The sequence below is a fragment of the Falco naumanni genome, chromosome 1 (assembly GCF_017639655.2).
Source record: "Falco naumanni isolate bFalNau1 chromosome 1, bFalNau1.pat, whole genome shotgun sequence".
NCBI classification, from domain to species: domain Eukaryota; kingdom Metazoa; phylum Chordata; class Aves; order Falconiformes; family Falconidae; genus Falco; species Falco naumanni.
In genome coordinates this window covers 116,832,991-116,860,366 of record NC_054054.1, presented here as the reverse complement: position 1 = coordinate 116,860,366, position 27,376 = coordinate 116,832,991, and the positions used below count along the sequence as shown (strand labels likewise).

Sequence of the window (27,376 nt, the reverse complement as noted above, 5' to 3'; positions counted from 1 at the left end):
AGGCTCTATCAACTCCAGCCATGGGCTATGCCAAACAGTGCATCCAAGTAAGCAAACCATATTCAGCAATAGCCTCAAGTTGGAAATATAAGGTTATTCCATTAATTAACAGAAGGATGTGTCCTTTACAATCTTATGCTACAGAGACAGGTCAAAGTAAGTCCGACAGTCACTGGTAAATTTATGCACTATCTAGAGTTAAAGCACTCTTCCCTAGAGCAGCAAAGCTTCTGCTTTGAAGCAGCTTCAAGCACATTTAAAATAGGAAAAGCTTAGCTAGCATGAGCACTTTAAAGTTTTTACATGGTTTTGAATTAATTGCATGTAAAGCTGTAGTGTAATTTTCAATAAAGGAAAAGTACTCTTCAGGCAAATTTATCTCTGCTACAATTTGGTTAGCAAAAATTAGTGACCAGCTTCTCAGCCAGCTGCAAATTTTCTTTCATGAGCAACTTGAGCCCAAATCTTGCACAGAAGTAAAAGGCATTTCCTCTGAACAGATTGCCATCTAGAAAATAGGCAAAACAAACGTAGCAGGAGATGACTCACAGGTCATAAAGCAAATGGCCAACACAGAGGAATGGAAACTGGTCTTCTGACTTCCAGGTCAGCAGTGTGCTCTTCCCATACAGCCCACTTACGATGGCAGTTATTCCAGGAACAGGTCAAACACCTGTCTGGGAAAGACCTATTCCAAGGGGAAGCACCATTCTAAAGGAAAACAATAGTGAAACAGGGGCTTTTCTTATTGTCAGGCAAGTTTGAAACACCTACACCACTTCTTGTGTTACAGCACTCAGCATAGCAGGACAATCATAGGATCATAGAATGGTTTGGGTTGGAAGGGACCTTAAAGACCAAAGGCAACATCATCACCTCTTCCTGAATTGGGAAATTACATTCTGGATTTTAGGGAAGTCAAATTAGTTTAGAGTTGCTTACTGAAAAGTCCCACTGCAAGGACTGGCACCCTTCCACCACCGCCCAGCTACCCATTAATTTCACTAGCAGATGAGGGGCTATGCAGGACATCGAAAATGTAGTGCCATGAGTCACACAGGACAGAGGGACAAAGCCACAGGTACAAAGCAAGCTTTGAAATTCAAAGATAGACTTCTCTTCATCTTTCTATCTGTGCACAAAGTCTACTGCAAACTGACAATATTTGTGAAGATTAGCTTCTCTAATATATTAGGATTGTCAGATGCAGTTAGTGTCATCTATCCCATTACAGATCATGTTGGGTATTTAGAGTACTGAAAAACTATGCCAGAAGCCTGTTTCCTCTGCCCTAGGAGTTTCAGTCTTTCTGTCATTCCTCATCAGCAACAAGTTCTGGGATGAGAAGTTCATCTAGAAGCAGAAGGTCCTTTTGCAAATAAGTGGCACCACCACCTTGATACCTGGGCAAGTTCTCAGTGCCTGATTTCACAAGACACAGGAATCCCGACCAGCCACTCACAGATGCTGTGGCCAGCAACGCCTCATTTCATAGGAAGTGGCACCAAAATATGGAAGTATGCACTTAAATTGTTGTAAGAGAAAGTAACTGCCTAAGAGCCCCAACAATGGTCTTTTGTCCTTCTCACAACAGCAGTTGCAAAGAACAGAAGAGACACTTATACTCAGACACAACTGAGCAGATCTTCTGCCAGTTATGAAATAACAGATATTTACAGTCAAGACCTGTAATGAAAAGGTTTGTCTTAATCACCTGGCTAATTTTCTGAAATTAAGAGGTGTAACTGATAGTTTGGACTAGCACAGAAGAGTCACTAATTGACTTTTACTATTTACAAGGCTGCATAGCTCCTTCATTTCTCTCTAGATGCTTCACATCATCTCAACACCAGTTGTCTAGGGAATGTTATAAGCTGGACTCTAGCCAGAGGTTGTATACAAAAATGCTTGGTATTTGCTGCTGTTGTCCTTTAATAAGCAGCCTCTATTCCCTCCGCACCCCACTACTCCTACTGAAGCCAATTCAGATTAGATACCCTTGTACGGCTGCAAGCATAAATGAGTGTTTATCAAGCCCTGTCTCAGTTTTAGGAATACCATAAGCTTGTGGTAAGATTTAGAACATATTAGCTTAAAAAAAAAAAAAAAAAAAAAAAAACACAAAAAAAAACGTGCAGTGCAGCACATTTTCATGTCTGCCTTTCCGAAAGTCGCCTTGAAGCTACGGACAGCAAAGCCAGGAGAGGTTTGAATATTTCTCACAGTCTTAGTATGCCACAACAAAAGTTTCTTCATCTTGGTCATCAGCCTCCAACAGCCTGGCATGCCCATTTAACATTAACAGACAGCAACAATCAAAAAGAAATAATAAAACTTAGTAAAATGCCAGCAGCTGCAGCTTCTCAAAGAAAAAGGCCTGCAAAGCTGCTTGTTACAACTTCACATCTTAGAAAAATTAAAAAATGTACATATTGCAAAATTTGCACCACTTTTCTGTAACTGATTTCTAGCAGGCTCATAATGTACTTACAAGCTAGCAGGAACACGAAGTTGCTGGAACTATGTGTATTTTCCTTCCTTTTCAGCAAACTAAGGATTTACAGACAGAAGATCCTAAATACACTTTCATTTGCACTCCAATTAAGGGGGAGTGATTAGATAGAAGCTAGTTACGTCTAGCTTCCCAGAGAAGTGCTGGTTGTGGGGGTTGCTTGTTTGGTTGTTATTGGAAAGCTTGATGAACTAAACTAACAAAGCAATAAAAGCTCCAGCAACCTTACTAACAATTTTTGTTAGTGGTTAGCGTCCCAAGATTAAACCATCCAACTTCAAAGCTAAAAAGAAATTATCACCATTATTGTTCATTCAGCTCCTCCCAGCTCACCATTAACCAGGCAATAATCTGGCTTTCACCAGTGTCTGATAAATTGTCCAATGGATTCAGAACGGCAGATGTATGTGCCTGTGCACATATTTGGGTTTTTCAGTTGGTGAAAAGCTAAAGGGCCCACAAGAAATCCCAGGGAGGTAACAAAAAAAGAAAAAAAAAAAAAAAAAAAAAAGGAAGAAAGCATGCTATTTTATGTTTGGAGACAACTCTTATTTCTATAGCAAGAGCAGGAAGTCACCTATGTCATCAAGTCTGGATTGGAGAACTGAACAGCAGCCACATCAGCTGGCAATCTGAGTAATACCCTCCTGAAGAACAAGCTTCCATGTTAAATGAAGGACAAGATGTTCTGCCCAGACAAGCATCCAGAAAACGCAGCAGCAGGGTTTTTTTTCCTCTCCTGGTATTAAGTTTGACTTTGAGAAAATATTACTAGCTTTAAGATCACCAGTTTATGCAAAACTCCTCATGGAACATCAGCAGGTGGCAAAGTCAAGACAGGAAACCTCCAATTGACCCCACTACCTTCAAAATAATGAGATGCAATGAGAGGCACGCTTGGAGAACCATCCATCAAGGCTAGTCCACTCCACACAATGCATTTAGATGAATGCGTGTATCTGCAGCATTTCAATGGAATATAGGTTATTCTTCAGCACAATCCTCTTTGAGGGGAAAGAAAATTAAGATATATCTCAGTAAAATGTATTCCTCAAGAAGATCCACCTGCATGCACATTCTCTCAAGACGGATTCTGCCTGCATACTGTCCTGTCATGCAAATTCATTAGTCTCTACCAAATACTGAATCAGCCAGGTTCTGTTATCCAGAGGCAAAGTGTGAACAAATCTCCAAGAGTCTACATAATATCTGAGATAAGACATTCTTCAGTGTAACTACAAAAGTGGTTTAACTATGTTAGAAAAGACACTAAATAACACCCCTGCAGTTTCGTGACGTGTCCAGACACAGCTAGGTATTTACCAGAACAGTGACTGCATGGAGGTAACTGCAGGCTTCTCAGGTGAAACAGACTGCTATTTCCTAAAGATCTAGACAGGTGAAGACAATGAAACATCCTCAACCCCAGATTTAAGTTGCACAATTTCATGCCTAAGGTAAAAAATACCATGTGTATTAGATAGAAATTAGGATTTAGTTGTCAGCTGAGTCCAAAAGGATCAAAAGCTTAAGGCCATCTTGCAGATGAGGCAATAACAAAATTGAAGGCAAGAGTGTTCAAAGGTTTCCCAAGGTAAGAATGAATGGATCAATAATTCCCTATTAAAACCAAACTAAGGCAGGCACCTGGAAATAGTGCAGAGACTCTTTGGAAATGAAGAACCGAAACCAAACCCAAAGGCTTCACATAGCACCAACCTTACCCCTACGAATGCCCCTGAGAGCAGCACTCCTGGCTGTCAAGAAAAGGGGGCTGGGTCCAGAGACCTGGCAAGGTGTCATTCAAATACCATTACTTGAGTGCTGACCTGGCCCCCTACTCTCTAAAGGGCATGGAAAGTAAAAACCCAGGAAATCTGATCAACTAGAGGTAGGCAGAGATGGGTGAAGATGCTAACCAGATGGACCTTCATCAAGCAATGACAAAGACTTAAATCCAGAATGTAAAGACAATTACAGTCAACACAGTTGGAGACAAGAGAATGACAGGGACACCACAACTGTCCATTCATCTAAGTGCACAAGTCAATGGTGTTTTCTTTCTCACTAGCTAGCTTGAACCTCTCCTATTGGAGAAAAGAAAAAGTTCTGAGAACTTTCAGCTCTACTAAAGATCAGAGTCAATCAGGGGATCCAGGTGCTCAGACAAGTTTGAGATGAGAAGATGTCTCAAGCCTTTTATGAATTGTAAAAGGAGTTTCTGAAACTGCCACTGGTGTGGTTAAGACACACTTCTTCCACTTCGTTTATTCCTGCCTTAGTCTAAGACATGTAAAACTACTGGCAAGGAAGGGAAACACACAGTTTACCTCTTCACCACAGAATCAGCAATGCAATCGAAGTCCTGGACACCAGTCCACTCGATCAAAACATGAGACCTGCTTTTAGCCTGCTACACAAGGGAGCTTGCCATGGCCTTGTCCCATTCATGAAGAGGATTTAACATCCCAGCCAGCCAGATTTCAAGTACTGAGTTTATAATGCAAACCTGACAAAAGAATACAGCTCTCCCGTTAAGCCCATGGGAGAAACGACGTTAGGAACAGTATCACAGCAGGCAGCTGTCTCTTTAGTCTATATGTCCAAAAGACACACACAGGAGAATACAAGTGGTTTTGATGGCACTTCTCTCTGAATTGGACACAGAACTGATAAATATTCTAAGACAAAAGTGTTTTAAGAGAAAAATGTTCATTAACCTCAACAGCAGTCTGGTAACCCCTACTACCCTTTTCTATAATTGGCATCTAAATAGTGCTGATGGTTAGACAGCATTAGCTAGGTCTCCTCAGCTATGGGGGAACTTTGGTGTTCAACTTCAAGCCTACAGAAAAACCTTGGATCCTAGCATCGATCATATCATGTGACTTCATAGTCTCAAAAGGTAAGACTTAGACTGGATGTTCTTTGGTCCTGTACATTCAGGCTGGAGATACAATGCCTTCCCCTTCATAGTTCTGAGGTCACAGATCTGCCCACATTACTGAGGAAATTCATATTTCCTTGTAAACCATGTTCAGCGACATTGATCTTTTTAACCTTGGTTTTCTTTATACTGCTGTGTAAGCACTTCAGTACGAAACACAAGTTAAAGCAGCAGGACAGCCAACACAGCCTGGAATCCGTTGCTCAGAAACTCAGCTTTGCCAAGACTCTGTCACATTTCTATTAAGTATAGCCTTTTACACTGGTACAGCCAAGACACTAAATTAAAGGTAGCAAAACTTGTCCAGTGTCACAGTTCCAATAGATTCAATACTTAGTTTTGTGATATGATTCCAGGACAGTGTTGAAATCCTTCAGAGATGCATTGTTCACTGCTTCTTAGCACCAGCTTCTAGAGTTTTTCATGGAGTAGTGGATTTGTCACCAAACATTTTACATGTCCAACAGAAGAGATGTCCTCAGGGCCATCTCTGAGGGTCATAATATTAGGACTGCACTCACAGCAGTCCCCAGCAGCTCCAGACTTCAGTACTGGATATGGTTGCATTCTCCTGAGGTCTGACTGTAAGGATGTTGTGTCCATTCCCCACCTCTCCCCATCCGAAAGCAAGCTTCTTTCTTTGAAGGGATATACAGCAAGCAGCTTAACTGCCTAGCCAAGATGTGGAACCTATCACAAGATCCAGACATTTTGTGCTGAAGTGTGCCGTACCGGATATAAAACAGAGTTCAATTGTCTATTCAGTACAGAAGGATCAAAAGCTTATGGTAACTTTACAGGTGAGGTAATAACAAAATTGAAGGCAAGGGAACTTAAAGGCTTTCCAATTTGCAAACGAACAGATCAGACATTCACTAAATCCTGTAGCACTGCCATTCCAACCTTTGTGGTCTTGCCTGACCACGTAAAGGAACGCAACGTTCATGCATAGGCACAAAACATGAAGCTACTTCAAAAAAATTCACCTGGGGCAAACACATACTCTTGAAGCATCCACAAACACACAAGAACAAAGTGTTTCTTTTCGCCCTGGGATCCCATCCCTGCTTTGAGGGCTGTTTTGTACATTGCACACGAAGTAGTCATCACATGAAAACAGAGGTCCTAAGAGCAGGAACCACAGACCTCGACAAGCCTGTGTTAACTGGATGAACTATTATCTTAGCTACAGAACTGTATTTGCTTTTGTGTCCTTAGGCCCCATGAATCTTGCATTCATAGTATCCATAGTTCTAAAAAGCCTGGCTTGAAAGACTCTGCCTTCAGTCTTGCATAATCTGATAGTTAAGGCATTTTTGTAGGAAGCAGGAGATGAAGATTTGAATCCCTTTATGTCAAGAAGGAAACTGAACCCAGGTCCCTTTCCAGCAATTGATCTAACCATCGAGCTATTTCAGGAAGCAGGCATCCTCACAAACTATGGTCTCAATGCAGCTGGCATGCGCTGGCACACAGCATGGTCAACTGATCACATAACCAAGTCAGAGGCATGCAAGGTACCGCATCTTCCCTTTCTCCCTCAGGTAACTGAATATGTTAAGTTATACCCAAGACTGCTAACTGCATGCCATTTCAGAATGGAGCCAAGGTGTGACCATTCTAACCCCCAGGCTGCTACCAACAGGTACAGTTTGCCTGCTGCACGTCCACACCTCCTGCTTCAGGCTAGTACTCCTCTGAGCCCACCAAGCGCAGACCCAGAGAACTAAACTGCTGAAAGGCATAATTTTGCGGTAAGGCTGGTTTTCTGCCAGCTTCACTCCCTGAACTAGCTTATGTTGCATGCCAACCCCCAATGCTAGCACAAGAGGCTGCAGAAACCCACAGCCTATGTGGGAGAGGAAACTGGATCACCCCTTTTAACAGCAGCCCAAAGATAGACCAGCTCAGTAGTGTCACAAGCCTGAAAGCACATTCATCTTCTGACTGCTCCACCACTGCGTTTCCAGACTGCACAGAAATTTAAGCTGAAGCTAGAAGTTTGCTCCTGGGTGCGGCCAATTCAGGTGCACACAGTGAAAGCAAAAGAAAACCTTAGTGTTGACTTTCTTCAGAATTCTCCTGTTTGAAGCAGATCCAAAGCTATACTGTTGCTCAGCAGGGTTTCTAGACCAACTTTTAATTCATGTCCCCCTCAGGCACTACACATTGAGTAGTTACAGCACAGCATTTCAGACAGATGTACACTTTTTAAAGCTTATTGTTTCTGATTCAGATCTCTTGACTGACATCTTTAAACTAAACTTCTTAGGTAGCACAAGCCTGTAAAAAAAAGTGAATTACAATATTAAAATAATATATCCCCATATTAAAATCATTTCATGTTACGTCTTTAACCATTAGTCACTGCCTGTCAAGATTAAAGACCAAGTTTTGACTACTACAGCTGTATCAAAGACCCCTTTCAAAATACAGATTTAAAAAAAATGTCCAAATGAAAAGTGTTCACTTACGTGCAGAGAATTGATTGGTCCTCACGGTCTGCAAAACAAGAACAAACATGGTTATAGGTTTTTGTTTATACTGCCCTGTAATTTGCAAGACAGTTTCTTTTACACGAGTATTTTAAAAATGCAGCTTTTCAGCTTAACAATTCTAAGAACACTCACAAGTGATTTTAAAAATATCCTTTAGACATTCCAGTTCACACACACACACCCCTCAAACAGCAGCTTAGGCATTCCTAAAAGTTCTGCCATTTCATATAATAAAGCCAAAATTCTGGTTAAATTTAATAATAATCCAGAGTAATATTTTTAACCATACTTTCAGATAAAGCTGGCCCAACGTTTTTTATTCTGTACAGACCCTTCCTCAGATGAATCAAAGAACTTAAAATCTTGAGAAAAACAGTCTCAAGTACACAATACTCCCAGACACTTGAAATTACCACTAACATCTCCAGCAAACAAGTGCTTCCATAATTCAGTTTATTCATTAAAGACTTGTCAAAAGGACATCCAGGGAAACACTGAGCAAAGCTAAACTTTACAATATGGTGTGGCTCAGCACTTTTGTGACACCCACCGCTGTGCTCATGACCTTTGAAAAGCAAGTCTGAAGGTCAGTTATACCCTGCAAGAGGTATTTTGTAATTACAGGATCTTTACAGAATATATTTCAACATCATACAGTCTATTAAGAATTATATAATCAAAACATTCAAATATACCTGCAGAAAGTAAAACATTTCAGTTAAATGTGTTCGCTACCCCCTTTCTGAGCCAGAGTTTTCAACAGAGTTCAACATCTTTTTTCATAAATCTGCATCACAAAGATCTTGCTTTGACACTTCAGCTATTTGTCACTAGCCTCAAAAAGAACATAGTTGCCTCCTGCAGACTCAGAACTTCAAACAGGTTTTCTGTTCTGATTGGTAATTTGTAGTGGATTATATTATAATAAAATTAAGCTTTATTTTGTTCAAGTGCAAAGCTCAGGACTACACATTATATTCCCCACCACTCTCCGCATATGCCCTTTCTCCTTAAACACAACGCTCTGACAAACCACAGAAAAGGGAGCAATTGGAAATGGGATGATCATTATTCCTTCTAGGACAGAGTTCAGTACTAGCAGGTTGAAGAGCTTCAGTTGCTACCAGGCAGCTTCCCCACATGCTTAATAGGTTTGAGATAGATCTATGTCCATATATACAGCCTCAATACATTTATGACCATTTCTGGTAGGCAGAGTAATGTAAACAACATTCCACATTGTTTGTAAATGGGTTCAGAAAAACTGTTGTTAAACTGAGTTGCAAATTACCGCGGAGTTTCGCAGACTCTATGAAACCAGTCATCCCACCTATGCAACCAGTTCAGAGTGCTGTTGCATAATAAGCATTGAAGCAGAATTTCAACTTTACCTATGTAGCATGTAAAAAAAACCCACAAAACCAAAACCCAATAACCTATCCAGCAGGGAGCTGTGTTTCCCCCCATTACACTGCCTGACGAACAGCCCAGATACAAAAATAGTTTGCGTTCAGCCACATCGGCCCCCTGAGCAGGCTTGCCACACAGCAGCAGAAATACAACTTTCAGCACAGACAGGCAGGGCTGCTGATGGGGGCACAGGCAGATACTGGATTTAGATAGGCACGGGCTGCCGGGGAGCCTGGCAACCAGGGTATACAGCCAAAATAAAGACAGGCTGCTGCTGAAGGGGCAATCATGTCCTGTCCCCTTCCTCCAGCTGCCAGCACTCATGTCATTGCTGTAGCACAGCCAAGGGGTGAGCAGGAAAGCTGTCTGACAAACTGTTTTTTTGGTCAGACTTGTGTTGAGCCAAATCGGTGCCCTCATACACTGTACAACTGCACAAACAACTGTGCTGGTGGAAGAGAGACCCGAGATCCCTTTTCTGCACAGCAGCCCCAATCTAGCTTAGATCAAAAGGCTATGTTCATACAGACACGATGCATCCTAAAAAGCAAACCAGCTCAAAAAAACCTTGTGTCAACAAAATAGTGTTATTTTAATTATTTATGAATAGAAAGTTTGAAGGGCATGAAATCAGGTCTTTCCAAGTAGGCAGATGCTACTGCTATTGTCACAGCTGTCCAAACTACAGGCTTGTGGACTGCACTGCTGGCAAGTTCTAGACTACATCGTAACATCAACTCCACACACCAGCAAAAAGGAAAAAAAAAAATAATCAAGATAATGTAGGACAGCATAAATCATTCATTCCTTTAGAAAAAAACCTGATGAATGAATGCCAAGTTGGTACTATGAATCGAGTGGAAAGTTAGTATTTCCTAGATTTATATTTATTGAGACATTTTCAAAAGTGACAACATGATTTTCCCCTTTCTCATTTCCCAAGAACAACTTCCCTCTGTAATTTTGTCACTGTATCTAGGCCATTTCATCAAAAATACAGTCTCCTCTAAACTACAGCTCTTCAGTTTATCACTTCTTAAAAAAACCCTTAAGAACGCAGGTAACAACATCTACCTTGAAACTGGAAGTAGTTTATTTGAAGGCAATGTGCATTTGTCAGTGCTTTCTATCATGACATTTTATTCATCAATTTACCATGTAAACTTGTGTTTCACATCATGCAAGACACACTGTATAAATGAGTTTTCTTACCCAATTAGTCTTACAGAAAGCCTACAAGTCCAGACAGTTGTATGTATTTGTCATTGCCAGAAGCTCCGAGAAGTGCAGCAGAGTGTTTTTTTCTATGCCCAGGAGCACGAATTAACACAGCCTTTATAAAGTTATCTGGTACTCAATTATGTTACTCCAAATCCATTTTTCTGTCTCCATCTGGGCTCTGAACCTCATAAACCATGAAAGTGGAAGTAAGACAACAGCAAGCTTTAAGTTCTGCCTTCTGACCACTTACGCCAACAGCCAGTTCCAGCATCTAGCACAACTAACAAAAAAAATTTCAGCTTGAAGGCTCCGGATGATGCTTTACGCATTGTCAAATGCCAGATGCCTTTTGTCCTGAGAAAGAGGCAATCTTGCTGGACTCGTTCTGAGAAAGTGACTAAAGACAGAGGAGTTATTTATGGTTTGTTTGGTTTGATACTTTTCTCCCCTAAATAACACAATTTATCTGTAATCTTGATTTCAAAGCAGCTGGTCCCCTTCCTAAAGACTCCTTAGAGCAGCAATTATGTATCTGTTAGCCTATCTTTTGAAAGAACTCAGCCCTTACCTGGCACTTTTGCCAGACTTGTTATCTGGGGCAGGGAAGAAGCACTAAACTTCTCATCTTTGGACATCCCTCTCAACAATATTTTCAAAAAAACTGTGTGATTCTGTGTGACACACCTTCAACCTGAAGGGCAGCAGGCAAGATATTTTTTTATTTTTTTTTTAACGACAGAGAACATACCTAAGTCTTAAAAATAATCTGCCATCCTTTGCAAAAGTTTCAATAGCATTTACTTATTAAAGCCACAGAGTTTTGAAATGGTTGTTCATAGAAACCTAAAAATATTTGGAAAACACTTAAGTTTACATATGCCTAGATATGCCTTGTGATTCTGAAGTATAGACCAAACCCATCTCTCTCTAGCAAAGTCTTCATGAGATAACATTACCCTAACATCAGACAAACAGATTTGTAGGAATATATAGACTAGACCAATTCAACAAACCCCCTTGGGGTTTACAAGCAAATTGCAGCAGTAAAAAGCAGAGCAAGTTCACAAACAGTCCTCATCCCCAACCTTTAGAGCAACTGAAATAGGAAATACAAATAAATTACTCTGGTGAATAACACTAGAAAATTAGATGTTAGTTGTCTCTTACTCCATGCAAAGAGTGAGAAAGTACATCGGTCTGGCATGTTTGATACTCTGGAGAAAGTCACAATGGGTACGTTACATTTTGAGCACGTAAGCAGACAACTTAGTGGTGAAAAAAAACATGCACCTATAAGACAACTTAGATAAAATTATTTTTACTATCAGCATAAATATATTTTGACTTACTCTCATATAACTCAATGCGGTTTCATTATAAAGCTGAGTCACACGAACAACTTCCAGTCTTAGGGGAACATACATCACATTTCTGCCAGACCAACAGCAGAGTTTCTGTCCTCTGACCAGACAAGCCCAGAGTCTGCTCGCAGGTTAAAGCAACTCAGCTCACTAACCAAAGATACTCAGTCAGTTTAACTCAATCAGATGAATATTAGCCTGAGGATGAGTGTGTTCTAAGAGAGGATGAAATAAGAGGACCAAACTCTTAATTCAAGCTATGTCGTAAGACCAACCCTTTGGTTTTAAAGCCAACACAAAAGTCCCATTGGAATCTATCACTTCAGTTACCAGCTTAGATTTAAATATATCCCAAGGTCTTCAGAATACACTGAAGCCCCTAACATTCAGGTTGCATAGAAGGGTTAATACAATACTCGTAATCTGAAAAAACAAAGTTCCAAAATTATACAGAGGCTATGAATAAAAACAAAACTTTGATTTTCTCCTTATGAAGTAAGCTTTCTGTAGACCAGTATGTCCTTTTGAATGGAAGAATTTAGAAGCACAAGGCAATACGACCTGACATTAGCCTTAGGCTGAAGCTCCCCCACTGCTGTAATTCAAATTCAGCTGCCATTGATGTCTCTGCTTCCTCTGCCCAGCCTCACCACCCCATTCCCCACTTTGAACCAGCAGCCAACTGCACAGATGCACTGCACAGATGCACATGATGCTAGTTCAAGTAGCTGATGGAACTAACAAATTTTAATTTTCAACCAGGTCAGCTCCCTGATCCAGTTTATAACACAGCCATATATAAACACTGGAATATGAGAGATCCATCCCCAGCGTACATTCACACCGCCTGCCTTGAGCCAGCACTGGTAGTCACCTACACCTACAGCGAACCAACTGGCAAGTCACACTAGCAGAAAATTAATCCTATCAAAACATATATCAAAATGTGGCTAATCGTTAAGATTAGCTTACGCTGTGCCAAGCCATATTTTTAGCTTGATATGTCAACAGTCTGATACTATAGAAGTATCAGACATTGAAGTGTTTCTTTCACTCCTGCTCCTCTCCTTTCGCTTCCACCCAAAGGACGATGCTGGCACCCCAAGGCAAAACTCAGCTGCTGAGTTTAACACCTACCGCCACAGAGCTGAAAGACATCTTACTGATGCAAGAAGCAGCAGCCACATTAGGGACACCCAGTCATACAACACTGAACAGTACAAACACTTTGAAGAGAGGCCAAGGAGTATTACCAGAATGCAAGAAGGACAAGAAGAATTACAGCTCTGAAAGCCATTTTTTTCTATGCTTTCTTAAACCTCCTTTGCTCTCGGCTCCCCAGAGGAATATGCTCTCAGGACAGCAATTGGCAGCTCCTCAAACAAACTTGTTACTTGCTTTATTGTTTGAAAATCCAGTAAGAATAGATCCTGATGTTTACATTACTACGTATACATAATAAAAAGCATGAAGTCTGCCTGTCAGAATACAAAACATTTTACTCCACATCCCTTCTCCCACCAAAGTATGGAAGGATTTTTCTCCCCTAACTAACAGACTAGACCTAACAAAACCCCTGTAAACTCTGGAGAAGGTTCCAGATGTACCTTAAACATACTTGTAGGGTATTTGGTTCAGACAGGATGTTCCGAAAAGTCATAGCTCAAAGCTACAGAGTCTGTCTACAAAAGAATTACTGTATTTTAACAAAGCAGCTTTTCTTAAAATCATGACTTAATTCTGTTTTGGTCATATTACAGTCATTCATAAAATGATATGAGATAATCAAGCAGAAGAGAAAGAATCTGTCTTCAAGTTTCCTACCAAAGCTCAAAGGCAGTAGCATTGCAAACACAGAAATTTTATCAAAGAACAGAGTTTACAAGTAAACTGACGCCCACCCTCTACAACTGTCTTCGCTCTAATTGCCTTTTACTATATTGATATTTTCAGTATTGCAAATGCTCAGATCTGCCTTTATCCCTCACAATTTTGACTCTGAATGAATGGAAGAAGCCATTTGGAGCTATCCCACACAGTGAGCTGCCCAACTAGGAAGCCATTTTTCGAGCTTAACACAAATACACACATCTATGGAAACAATTCCACAGATGTATTACTGCTTTCAGATTCAACATAGCTCTGATTACTTTGGCAGCAACTACAATTCTTCTCAAACACCGTAACTTCCATACAGACATCAAATGTCTCGCAGTCCTGCCACCATTCCTATAAGCATCTTCCCTTTTGCATCCAGCTTTTATTTAGATATGAATATGAAATGTGTGCCAAGATAAAAAAGTTAATTCTAGAAAAGCGATGAAAATGGACGTAAGTATTTTGGACTTCTAGAGGGTCAACTCTGGCCTGTTTAAGAGCTTTGTTGACAGAGTCCCTTGGGAGATAGTTCTGAAGGGCCAAGGCATCCAGGAAGGCTGGACATTCTTCAAGAAGGAAGTCTTACAGGTGCAGAAGCAAGCCGTCCCCACGTGACGAAAGATGAGCTGGCAGGGGAGAAGACTGGCCTGGCTGAAGACAGCTTTGGCTGGAACTCAGGGAAAAAAAGGAGACTTTGCCACCTTTGGAAGAAAGGGCCAGCAACTCTGGAGGACTGTAAGTCATAAGGTTATGCAGGGCAAAGATCAGAGAGGCAAAAGCCCAGCTAGAACTCAGGCTGTCCACCGCTATAAAAGATAGGAAAATACGTTTTTACAAATAATTTAGAAACAAAAGAAGGGCCAAGGAGAATCTGCATCCTTTACTAGATGCAGTGGGGAACATTGCCACAAGGATGAGGAAAAGGATGAGGTACTTAATGCTTTCTTTGCCTCAGCCTTTAATAGCAAGACCAGCTTCCCTCTGGGTACTCAGCCCCCTGAGCTGGATGACAGGGATGAGGAGGACCCACAGTCCAGGAGAAAACTGCTAGTGACCTGCTGCTCCACTTAAATGTACACAGATCTCTGGGGCCAGAGAGGATCCTCTCCAGGGTACTGAGGGAACTGACAGAGGAGCTTGCCAAGCTACTCTCCGTCATTTAACAACAGTCCTAGGAAACTCGAGAGGTCCCAGTTGACTGGAGGCTAGCCATGTAACACCCATCTACAGGAAGGAGGATCCAGGAAACTACAGGCCTATCAGCCTGACCTCGGTGCTGGGGAAGGTTGTGGAGCAGATCACCCTGACCACCATCACACCACATGTGCAGGGCAACCGGGGGATCAGGCCCAGTCAGTATGGGTTGGTGAAAGGCAGGTCCTGCCTGAGGAACCTGATCTTCTATGACAAGGTGACCCACTGAGTGGGTGAGGGAAAGGCTGTGGGTGGTGTCCATCTAGACCTTAGCAAAACCTTTGATACCATCTCCCACAGCATCTCTTGGAGACACCGGCTGCCCATGGCTGGGACGGGTGTGCTCTGCTCTGGGTTAAAAGCCAGTCACAAGTGGTATTCCCCAGGGCTCAGTACTGAGGCCAGTTCTGTTTAATATCTTTATCGATGATCTGGACAAGGGGATCGAGTGCACCCTCAGCCAGATTACACCAAGATGAGGGTTAATGTCAATCTGCTGGAGGGCCAGAAGGCTCTGCAGAGGGGTCTGGGCAGCACGGACCGATGAGCCAAGGCCAAGTGCATGAAGTTCAACACAGCTCTGTGTGGGGTCCTGCCCGTGGGTCACAGCAGCCCCAGCAGCGCTGCAGGCTGGGGCAGGGGGCTGGGAAGCTGCCCGGAGGGAAAGGGCCTGGGGGGGCTGGCTGACGGCCGGCTGGGCATGAGCCCCCAGTGAGCCCAGGTGGCCAACAGCATCCTGGCTTGTGTCTGAGACAGCGTGGCCAGCAGGACCAGGGCAGTGACCATCCCCCTGTGCTCAGCACTGGTGCAGCTGCACCTCGAGCCCCGGGGTCAGCTCTGGGCCCCTCGCTCCAAGAGGGACGTAGAGGGGCTGGAGCGTGTCCAGGGACAGGCAGGGGGCTGGGGCACAAGTCTGATGGGGGGCAGCTCAGGACACTGGGAGTGTTTAGCCTGGAGAAAAGGTAGCTCAGGGGGGAACCTTATTGTTCTCTAGAGCTGCCTGATTGGGTCAGTCTCTTCTCCCAGGTTTCAAGTGACAGGACAAGAGGAAACTGCCTCAAGTTCTGTCAGGGGAGGTTTAGACTCGATATGAGGAAAACTCATATGAGGGGTGTCAGGCATTAAAACAGGCTGCCCAGGAAGGTGGTGGAATCACCATCCCTGGAGGTGGTTAAAAACAGCATAGATGTGGTGCTTAGGGATATGATTTAGTGGTGAACTTGACCGTCCTTGGTTAACAGATTCATTTAGGTTGGAGAAGACCTTTTAAGAGTATAAAGTCCAACTATGATTAACCTCCTTTCCCCACTCAGGTTGATGAAAAAGCTATGGGCTACTACATATCCAGCTATCAACCAGCAGAAAATTATGGAGAGGAAAATGGTTCTTATTTGCAGGTACATCAAGGGTTGTCCTCCCCAAAGTCCAAGACTCTCACAGATCATGCAGTTTGACAAAGGCTTTCCTTTTATTTCTCCAGAGCCTGAACTACCTATCCAGCAGTGATAAAATGCCAGCCCCGTTGCTGTAGCAGACACAACCAAAGACATTACGGCTTTTGTTGGGGTGGAGGAGACAACTTTGGTATTTATCAAATGGGAGAAATCATTGTCTTTCTAAAAAGAGGGAGTGATGTAGGGGGAATGGATGGTTCCTGTTTATTTTTAGGCTGTATTTAATACTCAGGTGCCATAGACCACAAACCAAGAAAAGCTTGGTTCCATGGTCAATACCCTTGTTTGTTGTGGATGTCAGGCTTGGAAGATCTGTTGTATATTTGCCCTTTACTGTAGGTGAACAGGCTCAAATATCAATCTATTCAAGGACATTTAAAAACTGAATTCCTGACAACTTTTGTGAAAATAGGTCACTGCCTGGAAGAAAGAGACCTTCCCATCAGCCCAGATTTTGCTGCTGCCAGAGGATTCACAGGACTGGGTCATAAATGCTACATAGCATTATAAAGCATGCAGGTGGTCTAACAATCTGCCCTTCTTCAATTCCAAACTCTAAATAATTTTTCCCTTCCCCTCCCCCCTGCCTTTTTTTTCAACTAAGTCCTACTGGACTGATAAGCACAGAAAAGATCTGGTTACAGAGATGAAGCATGCCTTTATATTTTGTGTTTGTCTTTAAAATGTTGCCTAGTTACTCCATAAACTATGATCAAACACTTAACACTATGAAGTAACTTGCAACAAACATCTCTAACAAGCATAACAGAAAGACTGACAGGCACAAGTTTGTTTGCTGAGTACCTGCCTTACTGCAGGCCAGATGTACCCTGACACACTTATGCTCACCATGAGATTTCTGCAACAGCACACTTTATCCTACATTTCACCTCTACCTTTAGTTGTGCAATAATATTTGCTATGTACAGCTTAGTCATTCACTCTTCAGCATACGTTCCGCATTTCACAAAGAGACAAGGGCAGTCTACAGGAATGCAGTCAGTATTTTGCCAACAGTAACCCATTAAACATCCAAGTGAACTTTCCAGAAAGCATGTAATTTGCTAACAATATAAAGCTGGCATTTCAAGTTACAATACCTAAATTTAATCAAGGCAGTACTGACTATTTAAGGAAGCTGAATCTACACAGGCCCAAAGCATCTGATGTGATACATCCACCAGTGCTAAAGAAGCTGGACAGTTATCATCAGATGATGGCCACATCATGGGCATCTTCAAGAAAACCAAGTAGGATCATTGCATTATCTTTCTAGAAGGTGGAAGGAACCTCTGGAGGTCAGAAATCATCATCAAGGACACCTTAGGGGAAAGCCATCTCTCCCAATGTACCTTGAATTTATCTTTTTCTTCTTGCCTTATCATCAGCTTATTCATCTGTTGGTCAGTTTTTACAGTCTTAGTTCTTTGAAATTGTCAAGTAATGAACTTGCAGAATGTTCTAAAATGTGTAATGCTACTTTATACTAGTAGTAAGATCAAATTCAGGTACATTCCACTCCTCATGGCTATTCAGTGGTTTTAAGATTTCGAATAATAGTATTTATCAGTTTTTCTTCATCAGTACTCAGACCATTTTCCACAAAACACCGAAAGCCCCCAGTGCTCGCTCAAACACCAATTCATGAAGAACTACAGCAGAACTCTCCCTCCAGCCCTATGCCATCCACTTCAAAGACAAATACAACAGTGCTGTTTTAAATCAATTCCCAACTCTCTGCTTTGGTTACCTAGTATTTCCCCATATAGCCTGATACAAGACACAGCCAGCCAGTGCCTACTACATTTCCTCTACCTAAGAAAGCTGTCAGGTTGAACTGCCATCAACCACTTTTGCCGGATGAGTATCTCACTTTTTTGCCTCTCTCACATACTTCATTTAATTGCTCCAAGACACCTCCAAGTCTTCAGTGAAGAGCAGAGAAAGCACCTTCGCTGTGGGGCAGGGACACTGATGTAGACACTCTATAGGTGTTCCTGCTATTTGTGAAGTTAAAAAGAACAAAAGCTTTTTTAAAAAATAAAATGTGGTTCTATCTCTTACTCTAAAAGATGTGAGATAAAACACAACAGCCATACTTAGTTTTCCCTGCTGACTGACTGCTAAGTACATTAAAAGTTAATAATTATCAAATGAAGCATAGCAGAGGTCTGTCAAATCCCAGTCATGGTTTACCCTGCAACTTGTTTATGGTGAACCATAGCACTGAATACAAGTATTTCTTGCATGTCTACAGCAGACTTCATGACCACACTCATTATTCACTCCCTTACCCCAAATAGCTCAAGCTGCTGCACAAGCGCTCCAGCACAGACACAGTGAATGTGGCTAACCTAACACAGCATCATCAAACCCTGGAAGAACAAGCCAAGCTATGAATTGAGGCTATTTTAGAAGTCACGAGTTTGGTATTTGCAACATTAGCTTGAAATTATCGAAATTCCTAAAGAAAAAATTGTGACATTTGTTTTCACAGTTGCTAGCCAGGGCTGAATCAGCATAAAAGGAGAAAACAAATAGCTGTTAGACTACATCCTGCCCACTTAATGAAACTGTGGGTAGCTTCTCCATTACATACCAGATAGAAATTGAATTTTTTTTAGGCCTCATTAAGTTTGAAGACACTCAAACATGGCTTATGTTTTCACTGGCAGTCTTTCACTGCCTTTGTATAACTTAGCAATTACAACAGAGCTGCTACATTTGTGACCAGAAGTTAATAGGTAACACACTCCTTCACTAAAAAAATTCATTCAAACAGGTATGGATTTATAACACTTGCAACCACCCCAATCTATTATGCAATATGAAATTTATTTAGCTTTTTGAAACAGGTGACTGCTGTAGTTTAGGAGATAAGCAGAGAATACAAGTCAGCCTTCAGTTTTGAGGAGGACCAGAGAAAATTGTACAGTCCCAAGGGCTGATCCACGCTGTGAGCGATGGCTGAGAGGTACAGACAAGCAGTATGTGGAGACTGAAACAACTTTGATTGTGAGAGTGCTCCTGATGCACCACACCATCAAGCCAGTGGGGCCAGCTATAACTTACATGACTGATTTACCGTCAAAACCAACAACTGGTTCTCACACAAGTGTTTAATGCAACTTAGCTGAAGGGCAGTAACAATCCATAAAGCAGCAGCTTCTTAAACTGCTCCAGCTAGAGCTGCAAGGACTTGCTCACTTATACTTAATGTTCTTCAAATGACACAGATGAGCAGTTCTCATCCTTCCTGATTTGTGGCTTCCGAAGAGTTTTCCCAGTAGAAATGAGCAGCTCCTAAATCTTCTACACAGGCCATCCCTAGGCTTACTTTTCAGTTTTTATTTGAATGCTACTTAGAAGTAACTTAAGTTTAGTGGTAGCTGACAAGCCACAGGCTGGAAAAGGTTTATTTAAACTGTAGAGTATTCAGCATAGCAGTGGTTTACTACTCTCCATCACCCTGGTTAAGTTACTCTGTTTCCCATGTAGTACAAGTTTTACCTAGACAAAGATTATATTGTCAACTGAAACAATGACTCAAGGAGGTCCTTTAACTATAGTATCTGCCATTTAAGCTCACTAATTTCACTTTCTTTCTGAAACAAATAAGCAAGCACAAACCACTTCACAAAACTGGCCATGAATTAACTTTCCCTCAAGTGGGCTCTTCCTAAGCTGCTTGATCATGCCTGAGCTTCACAAGTCTGGAAAGATAGTATCCTAACAGTACCACAGCTAGGCTTTCTGACTTCACCATGGTCAGTGGTTTGGCTTTTTGTTCCCTTGCACACAGGACAGTAGATCATCTAGCATATCACTCTACCCCCAGTAAGGTCAGCCACACCAAGGATTTTAACACATTGCTAGCAATAGCTAGGCTAAAGGGTTGTAAGCATTTTTCTGATAGATATTTTCCAAGACCCGTAACAAGCCTTTTGATGAGTATGTTTATCTGAAAACATTTTAAGTGTCAGATTTGTTGTATAGGCTTCTTACACCTCTGTTCATCAGCGGTGGAGTCATTCCTTTTTTCTAATCACTGAACAGCGCAAGTTCTAAAACACTTCCCTAAAAGAACATGCAAAAGCCACTGCTACATAAGACATTTCAGGAGACAAAAAGCTCATGAGCTTCCACCACTTTACATGCCAAACTGAGGCTACCTTGTGAGCGTGGAAAGGTACAGCACAACCAACTTTGTACCCCGGGCAGCATTCAAGGTAAACATTTGTCTACAATTAAGATTTGGGGTGGGGAGTACAGATCTCTCAAGTGAGACAGTTCAAACTGTAAAATCCTTTCCTCAAAGGACACAAGTCAATGCTACTTTCCTATATTTTAAACACAGATTTCCCTTAGGTTTGATTCCAAATAGTTTTTCAAGTTGTTCAACAGTTCAGAGGACAAATATCACACTTTCCCTACCCTCTTATGTCTAAATCGCCACTAAGTTCTGAATAAACCATTTCAGCACAACAATTCGAAGTTGCACAATATAAATTTGTCCTTCAGCTTTTAAAGAAAAAAAAAAAAAATCACATGTATATCCAGATCTCCTTTCCTTTGGAGGAAAGATGTTGACCTTCATTTCTTTAAGGTCAAGAAAGCTTTTCTTGACATGCACTTGTACACACAAAAAAAGCATTTTCTTCCCTCATTACCATTTTTCTAAACACGAGCATCATACATTACTTAAACTATCGGGGGGGGGGGGGGGGGGGGGGGGGGGGGGGGGGAGGGAATCACTAGAACCCTCTTCTCTTTATCCCTTGAGCATACAGGCCCAACACAAACATTTGTTCCTGGAAGGACAAAGCACTAACATTCATCTGACAGTTTCATTTTATCTGCTGATAAGTAAACCTTCCCTATCAGAAATGGTCATGAACAATCACTCCTTACAAAGTGACTTAGATTGATGAGGTTTTTTGCGTAGCTTAAATACTGTTTCCACCTAGAAATCTAGCAGATATTACGCTAAGGGGAGAAGCGGTAACATCGCCCTATGGAGAACAGGAGGGGAATCAGAACATCTCTCCGCCAACTACAACTTTTATCCACCCATTTTCAGCCCCTAATACACCCTTTATCCCACCCTTAGCCTTCGATAAGATGTGAAAAACAAGGATAGAAGAAAGAGGATTATAATCATTGTAGGAAATTTTGACCCAGTAACTACTGTGAATTCATTCCTGTACTAAAGACAATGTTTCCCTGTGGTTTTGTGGAGGAAAACAATTTAACCACATCTTTTAAATTTATTTCATTTGAGATGCTGAATGTCACCATGAACAAATACTGCTTTAAGAAGAGAAACAGTGACATTTTACCAGTTGCCTCTTCTTGGCCAGTTTCACAGTTCAGTGTAGTAAGAAATATTACTTAAGGAAAGCACCCAAGTACAGACTCATTAAGTTCCATGCAGTCATAGTAAACTAACAGCTGTACCAGTTTCCAATAGTCTCATCAGCCTCTTAAAAGCCAGCTGCAGCAGATTCCTGCACTCCTACCACTCCCATACACTGCCCAGAGAGGCACCCACTAAACCATCACACCCCACAACCCCCCCAGCATTATGAAGAAAACAGATGATTACCATTTAACCCAAGTGCACTTTTATATGCAGATTACAAAGTAAACTTATGATATATCAAGACAGACCACATACAATCGTAATCAGGATCACACTCCAACAGCAGATAACACACAGACCAAAATTAGCAGGCAATAATGATTCCCTGCAACACCTTCCCAGTAGCCCAGCAAATTCTCCTGCAATTTCCTGATCCATTATCCTCAGACTTCAGGTTCACTTATTCTCAATGGCTTTTTGGACAAGCACAGGCTTTGAGCACACACTACATCCTAAGGCCCAGACTACCACAGTTTATGTGGTAGTCTTTGTGTTGTTTTTAAACATGTCACTTTCAGATTTCAAGTAATGACCCTTTGTTCTTGCATAGGAAGAGATGGGGTGGGGAAAGGACCACTATTCCCTCTCCCTGTGCCACTTCAGATATAGACTTCTGTTACATCTGACCTGAATTATCATTTCCATGCTGAACACTGTTTTGTTAATTTCAGTTGTTTTTTTTGAATGTCTTCCTGTCATATTTCCTCTTCACCCAAAGTAGTTCAGCACCCCAGAGGACAGTGACTGACAAAAACCAGTTATTGTGCAAAACATGCAACACCTAGCAGTGCTGTTAGAGTGCAGTGTGCTGTCAAGATTAGAATACTTTTAAGTTTTTGTTGCACAAGCATTAATGTCTTGATGTATGTCATCCGAAGGCCAAAGCCAAGCCGAAGTGAATTATCCATTTCACAACTACCTAGAAACAAATGGAGTTTAATTTAAACTAAAGCTTCAGAGTAGAAGCAGGTGCTGGCTGAGTAATATGCACAAAATGATTCATCTCATGAATTATTTCATTAGGTGGATGCACTTAGCCTTGAATTCCTGTCTGTAGGCTAGCACAGTCACAATTCAGTTATGAGGCCAGCTTGCATAGCAAGTCTTAACATTAATATTATCATCAGCTGGTTAGAGTATCAACCAAAAAGACCATGGAACTGGCTAATCTGCTGCAACATTCCACTTCAGCAGTCAGGAGAAAACAGCCAAGGCACCAAAGAAACTACAAATTTTTTATGTAACAATTATCACTCCTGTCTCATTTTTAAATCTAAGAAAGTTACTTCTTGAAGTTACACCAAAAAAAATGTAAGTCAACCACTTCAAGCAATGCTTCTAAGCAAATGAGTTAAGAAAAAAAAGAGTTGTTTACAGTAAATATCATCATGCTTAATTAAGTTTGTAACCTTGAGGTTGAACACCAATGAAAATGAGGGATGCAAACACATTTTGACAACCAGAAGGACAAAGGTTAGGAACTGTTGTCACAAGCACTAAAGCACCAAAACTTTTTCAACAATAACGAAAAAGTTAGAGACATGATAGTATACTATAATCTAGTTCTATAAACTAAATTCAATCAAGTTTGTTCAATAAGCAATTGCTACTGATTTCATTCTGAAACGATATAGCAAGGCACATTAATTTAAACTGTGAAAATAACTTCACAGGCACTGAAGCACACAGATTTAATATCAAGAGAAAGAACAGAAGACCAAGGAGAAGGAGATTAAATACTGCACAATGGGTTTAGCTGACAGAAACATTTCTCATTTTACTTCAAATTCAAAAATAATGAGGTGGAAGACTTTCTGCGTGATGGATTTCAGTTTTTTCTACTTCATTTCTTGCTTCAAGAATCTCCCTCCACTCAGCCATTAAGACCACTGTATATTACATTCCTACTTGATTCAATCCAGTGTTGATACTTTGGTGACAATAACATGAGTATATTCCACACCAGCCTGACTGGACAAAATGAAAACACAAATCACAGTATAACAATAAAGAGACCTATAAATCCTTCACATTACATTTACCAATCAACTAGTTCTGCTTACATTGCCATTCTGTACTTTGTACCTGTTTAAAGAGCTTTGGGGAATCTTTTGGTATGTCAAGATAGAACGAAAATATCAAGAATATTAATGGCACATGTAACAGGTTCTATATACTCCTCACACAACAGAGAATGCTAGTTAACATCAGTTCTTTTATATTAAGATCTGTATTAAGATCACTGCCAGGCTTTTTAGTCTCAAAAGTAATCTTTTCCTCTGCCATCTGAAGATTTAATAGACCTTTAAAGAAAAGAGTTGTCACATTTTAGTTTCAATTCTTTTCTTCCCTTTTTTTTTTTTGAGGGGGGGGGAGTACTCCCCAAAGGGAGGACTTAAACCAAGATTAAATAAAAATATAGATAAATGCAATATTTTTGAGAGAAATACTGCATCTGTAGACAGTACTGGCTTCTCCAACACCAAGCGTTCACTTCACGTATTACGCTGTTTCCGATAAACCTTCTCTGCAACAGGATTAAAGGCAGTCCTAAAATATCAGCGCTAATTTTGTGCTCATCAACATGTCCTCAGGGAAACAGGATAAAAAGGAGAGACTAAGCATAATTATACAAGAGTAATATTAGTAAGCAAGCTGGTCTTTGGCAACAAAGAGCCAACAAGTTTTCCTTCATATTTCTTCCAAAGCACTTTTAAGAGTCAATGAATAAAGAGGTGTAACAAAACAATGCCATACTTCCTGTAGAAATACAGTGGGAGAGTAGGAATGGAGGAAGGAGAAGAGAAAGCCAAGCATGATAAAAGCACGAGACAAAAATGTATGTCAGTGCTGCTTTCTCACAAGTCTCCCTTGCTAGTAAAATAAAGATAGTCATAGATGGACTATCAGACTCATAGAATTAGTTTGCTTAAAGGAAATCCTAGTCCCTGTGAAAACGTTTTCTTCTTACTGCCTACAACTTCTAGCAGCATAGAACACTAGCAAGTCTTGCAAATTGTATTACCAAACAGAATTAAGGTCAATGTTGTCACAGGGATTAGGATACCGATTCCCTATGATCATGTCAACTGTCCAGCAGTCATGAAAAGCTCAGTCTAGTATTCTTTTGTGAAGCACAGCACCTGCAACCCTGTGCGTTTCTGCATCTGATTTCTGTCTAGGGCTAAACAATTTCAATATACCTAGAAGCCCCTGGCTTATGTGTACTTACTGCTTCAACATAACATTAAAAAAATGAAAACACAGGAGAAATCCACTAAGTAACCTGTGAAGCAACACCCTACTACCACACTACTTTGAAAAACAATTACAGGGCGGGGGGGGGGTGTGTGCACGAAATCCAGTACATAAAGCTGAATTGCATGCTACTATCTTCTGAGGTCAAGGCACTAGGTAATGAGTCTTTTCCCGAAGAGAAATCCTGGTTGTGATAACCAGAACGCACCCAGAGTCTTGCTTGTTTTTAATAAGCCTGCACTGACAGTCTTTACTACAAGTCTTGCAGAAAAGGCAAGATTTACAAGATCAAGCAGTCAGTGAGGTTTGCTTTTTCCTTGCAAAACTTGCCTCAAATCCCTAGCGTAGCACAGCTGCACCACCACTCAGCCATTAAAAACTCCTCTGCACCGCCCTCTTCCTTGTGAGAGCTTACCCCAGTTCAGTACATCTCTCTGGGGAATACTATTCCCTCTCCAAAACGGAACTGGGCTTCTTTAACATACACTCTGTTTTAGAGCTCTTCTCCCCCGCCCCCCCAGCCCTTTGTCTTCCATGTTTAACAAGCACTGAAACAGACTTTCAGCACATTCTCCTCCCCACTAAAGGGCACAAGGAGAGCTGACCTGTCAAGAGAGGGCTGAAGGTCCTCCAAAACAGGAAATTCTTCAAGGGGACAACAATAGAGCAGCAGTTTGATGACTGGCAGTCAGCGATGCTTCTATACAACCTTTCCTTAACAGTGCACTGTGAAGTGCAGTGCTCTGTTTGTATCACCAGTTTAACAAAATGGAGTATTTCTAGCAACATTTAAAACCAGGAACACCCATTGAGATGCACACGCGTCAGTTGTTTCTGCCAATCAAGAAGCCTTTTGCTCCCATAATCTAAACCAGAAATAAGTATTTTGTTGTTTAAGCTCAATTATTAAACATACAAAACTTTGGATTAGTAGAAACCTAAAGTTATTCTCTAATCATCCATGCTCTGAATTAAAGGCATAAAAGCATTAAGATACTGAGCAACAGTTTACTCACTCTGCCCAATTACCAGCCCAAAAAAAAATTGTGTTTTATGAAATCAGGCTGCTCAGAGCCACAGCTCAGGTCCAGGTATCCTGTTAATCAGTGTAACACATCTCACAAAGACCTAGAAAATTAGTCGTTTGTGATTAACTACAAGGAAAGTAAACATGATTATACTGGAAAAAATACCACTGAACAGGCCAAGAAAAATACAGCCAACCATTTTCATTGTCCTAAACTAGTGGTCAAGATATTTCTACAAGGGTATAGTCATATGCAAAGGAATCGCATCTCTGGTTTGAATTTCAGGCTTGAATCCTAATAATTACGGTTTATATGTCAAATACTGGAAACACAGAAGTCATTCATATCAAGAGAAACCTATTAATGCCCTGTAATAGCAATAGCCCAACTCGCAATAATACTGGAAAAGCTCTCTCCCCTGTCCCACACTCTCTACCATGCTATCTCTGTCTCCCAAAGCAATTACATGCACAAGCATGGACATGAACTGGAGAACAGTTTTACAGTTGTACCTATGTGTTAGTAACTTAGCAGCAAAAGCATTTTGGTCAAGGATTATGCTGCAAGTAAATGCTAGCAGAGGCCTCTGATGACTTAGTCTGAAGCACTGCAATTAATACAGCTAGTTCTTGGTTGGAGACCTATTTTTACTAGCTAGAAGTTTGATACACACTTTCTGTTTCCTTAAAGACAAAGTCTAGCAAAACATAAGGCATTGTTAAAAAGATTAAGGGCATTTTGGGCATTACGTTGAATACTTGGTTGGCATGGGAAACCTAGCGCTCCCTACCAAATTCTAGGTACATTCAGTAGTCGACCTTGTTTTGCCACTGATGACCAGAAAAGTTGAATATTGTATTAATCTCCTACTCTTAAGTATTATTTGACATTCTAATGTCTAGAAAAACCTTAGTTGTAACTTCAGGTTTTACTTATATGAAGACCTGTTAGAAGATATATGAATTCAGTTCCCTGAAGTTCCTCTGTCTCTCTGCATCAGGTCCCATCTAGAGGTGCTGTAAGCAAAGAGGGACCAGCACTGAGCAGGGTTAGGGCCAGACTTCTCCACTCACCCTACTTCAGACAAATGCTCACTAGTCATTATCATCATGACCAATTACTGTTTCACAAGACTACGTAAAACCAGGGTTGTTGCATAAAATCACCAATACAGATAGCAGTGTCTCATACTA

General features: G+C 41.1%; 1 protein-coding gene across 2 annotated transcripts in view; it reads right to left on the bottom strand.

Moving 5' to 3' along the window:
* The window catches only part of MYH10 (myosin heavy chain 10), a 100,402-nt gene that overhangs the window by 54,191 nt on the left and 18,835 nt on the right, over window positions 1–27,376 (bottom strand). For both annotated transcript variants that reach the window (XM_040580535.1, XM_040580526.1), the window contains exon 4: window positions 7,934–7,961. In XM_040580535.1, coding sequence (XP_040436469.1) covers window positions 7,934–7,961 — 28 coding nt within the window. The remainder of the gene's footprint in view (window positions 1–7,933; window positions 7,962–27,376) is intronic.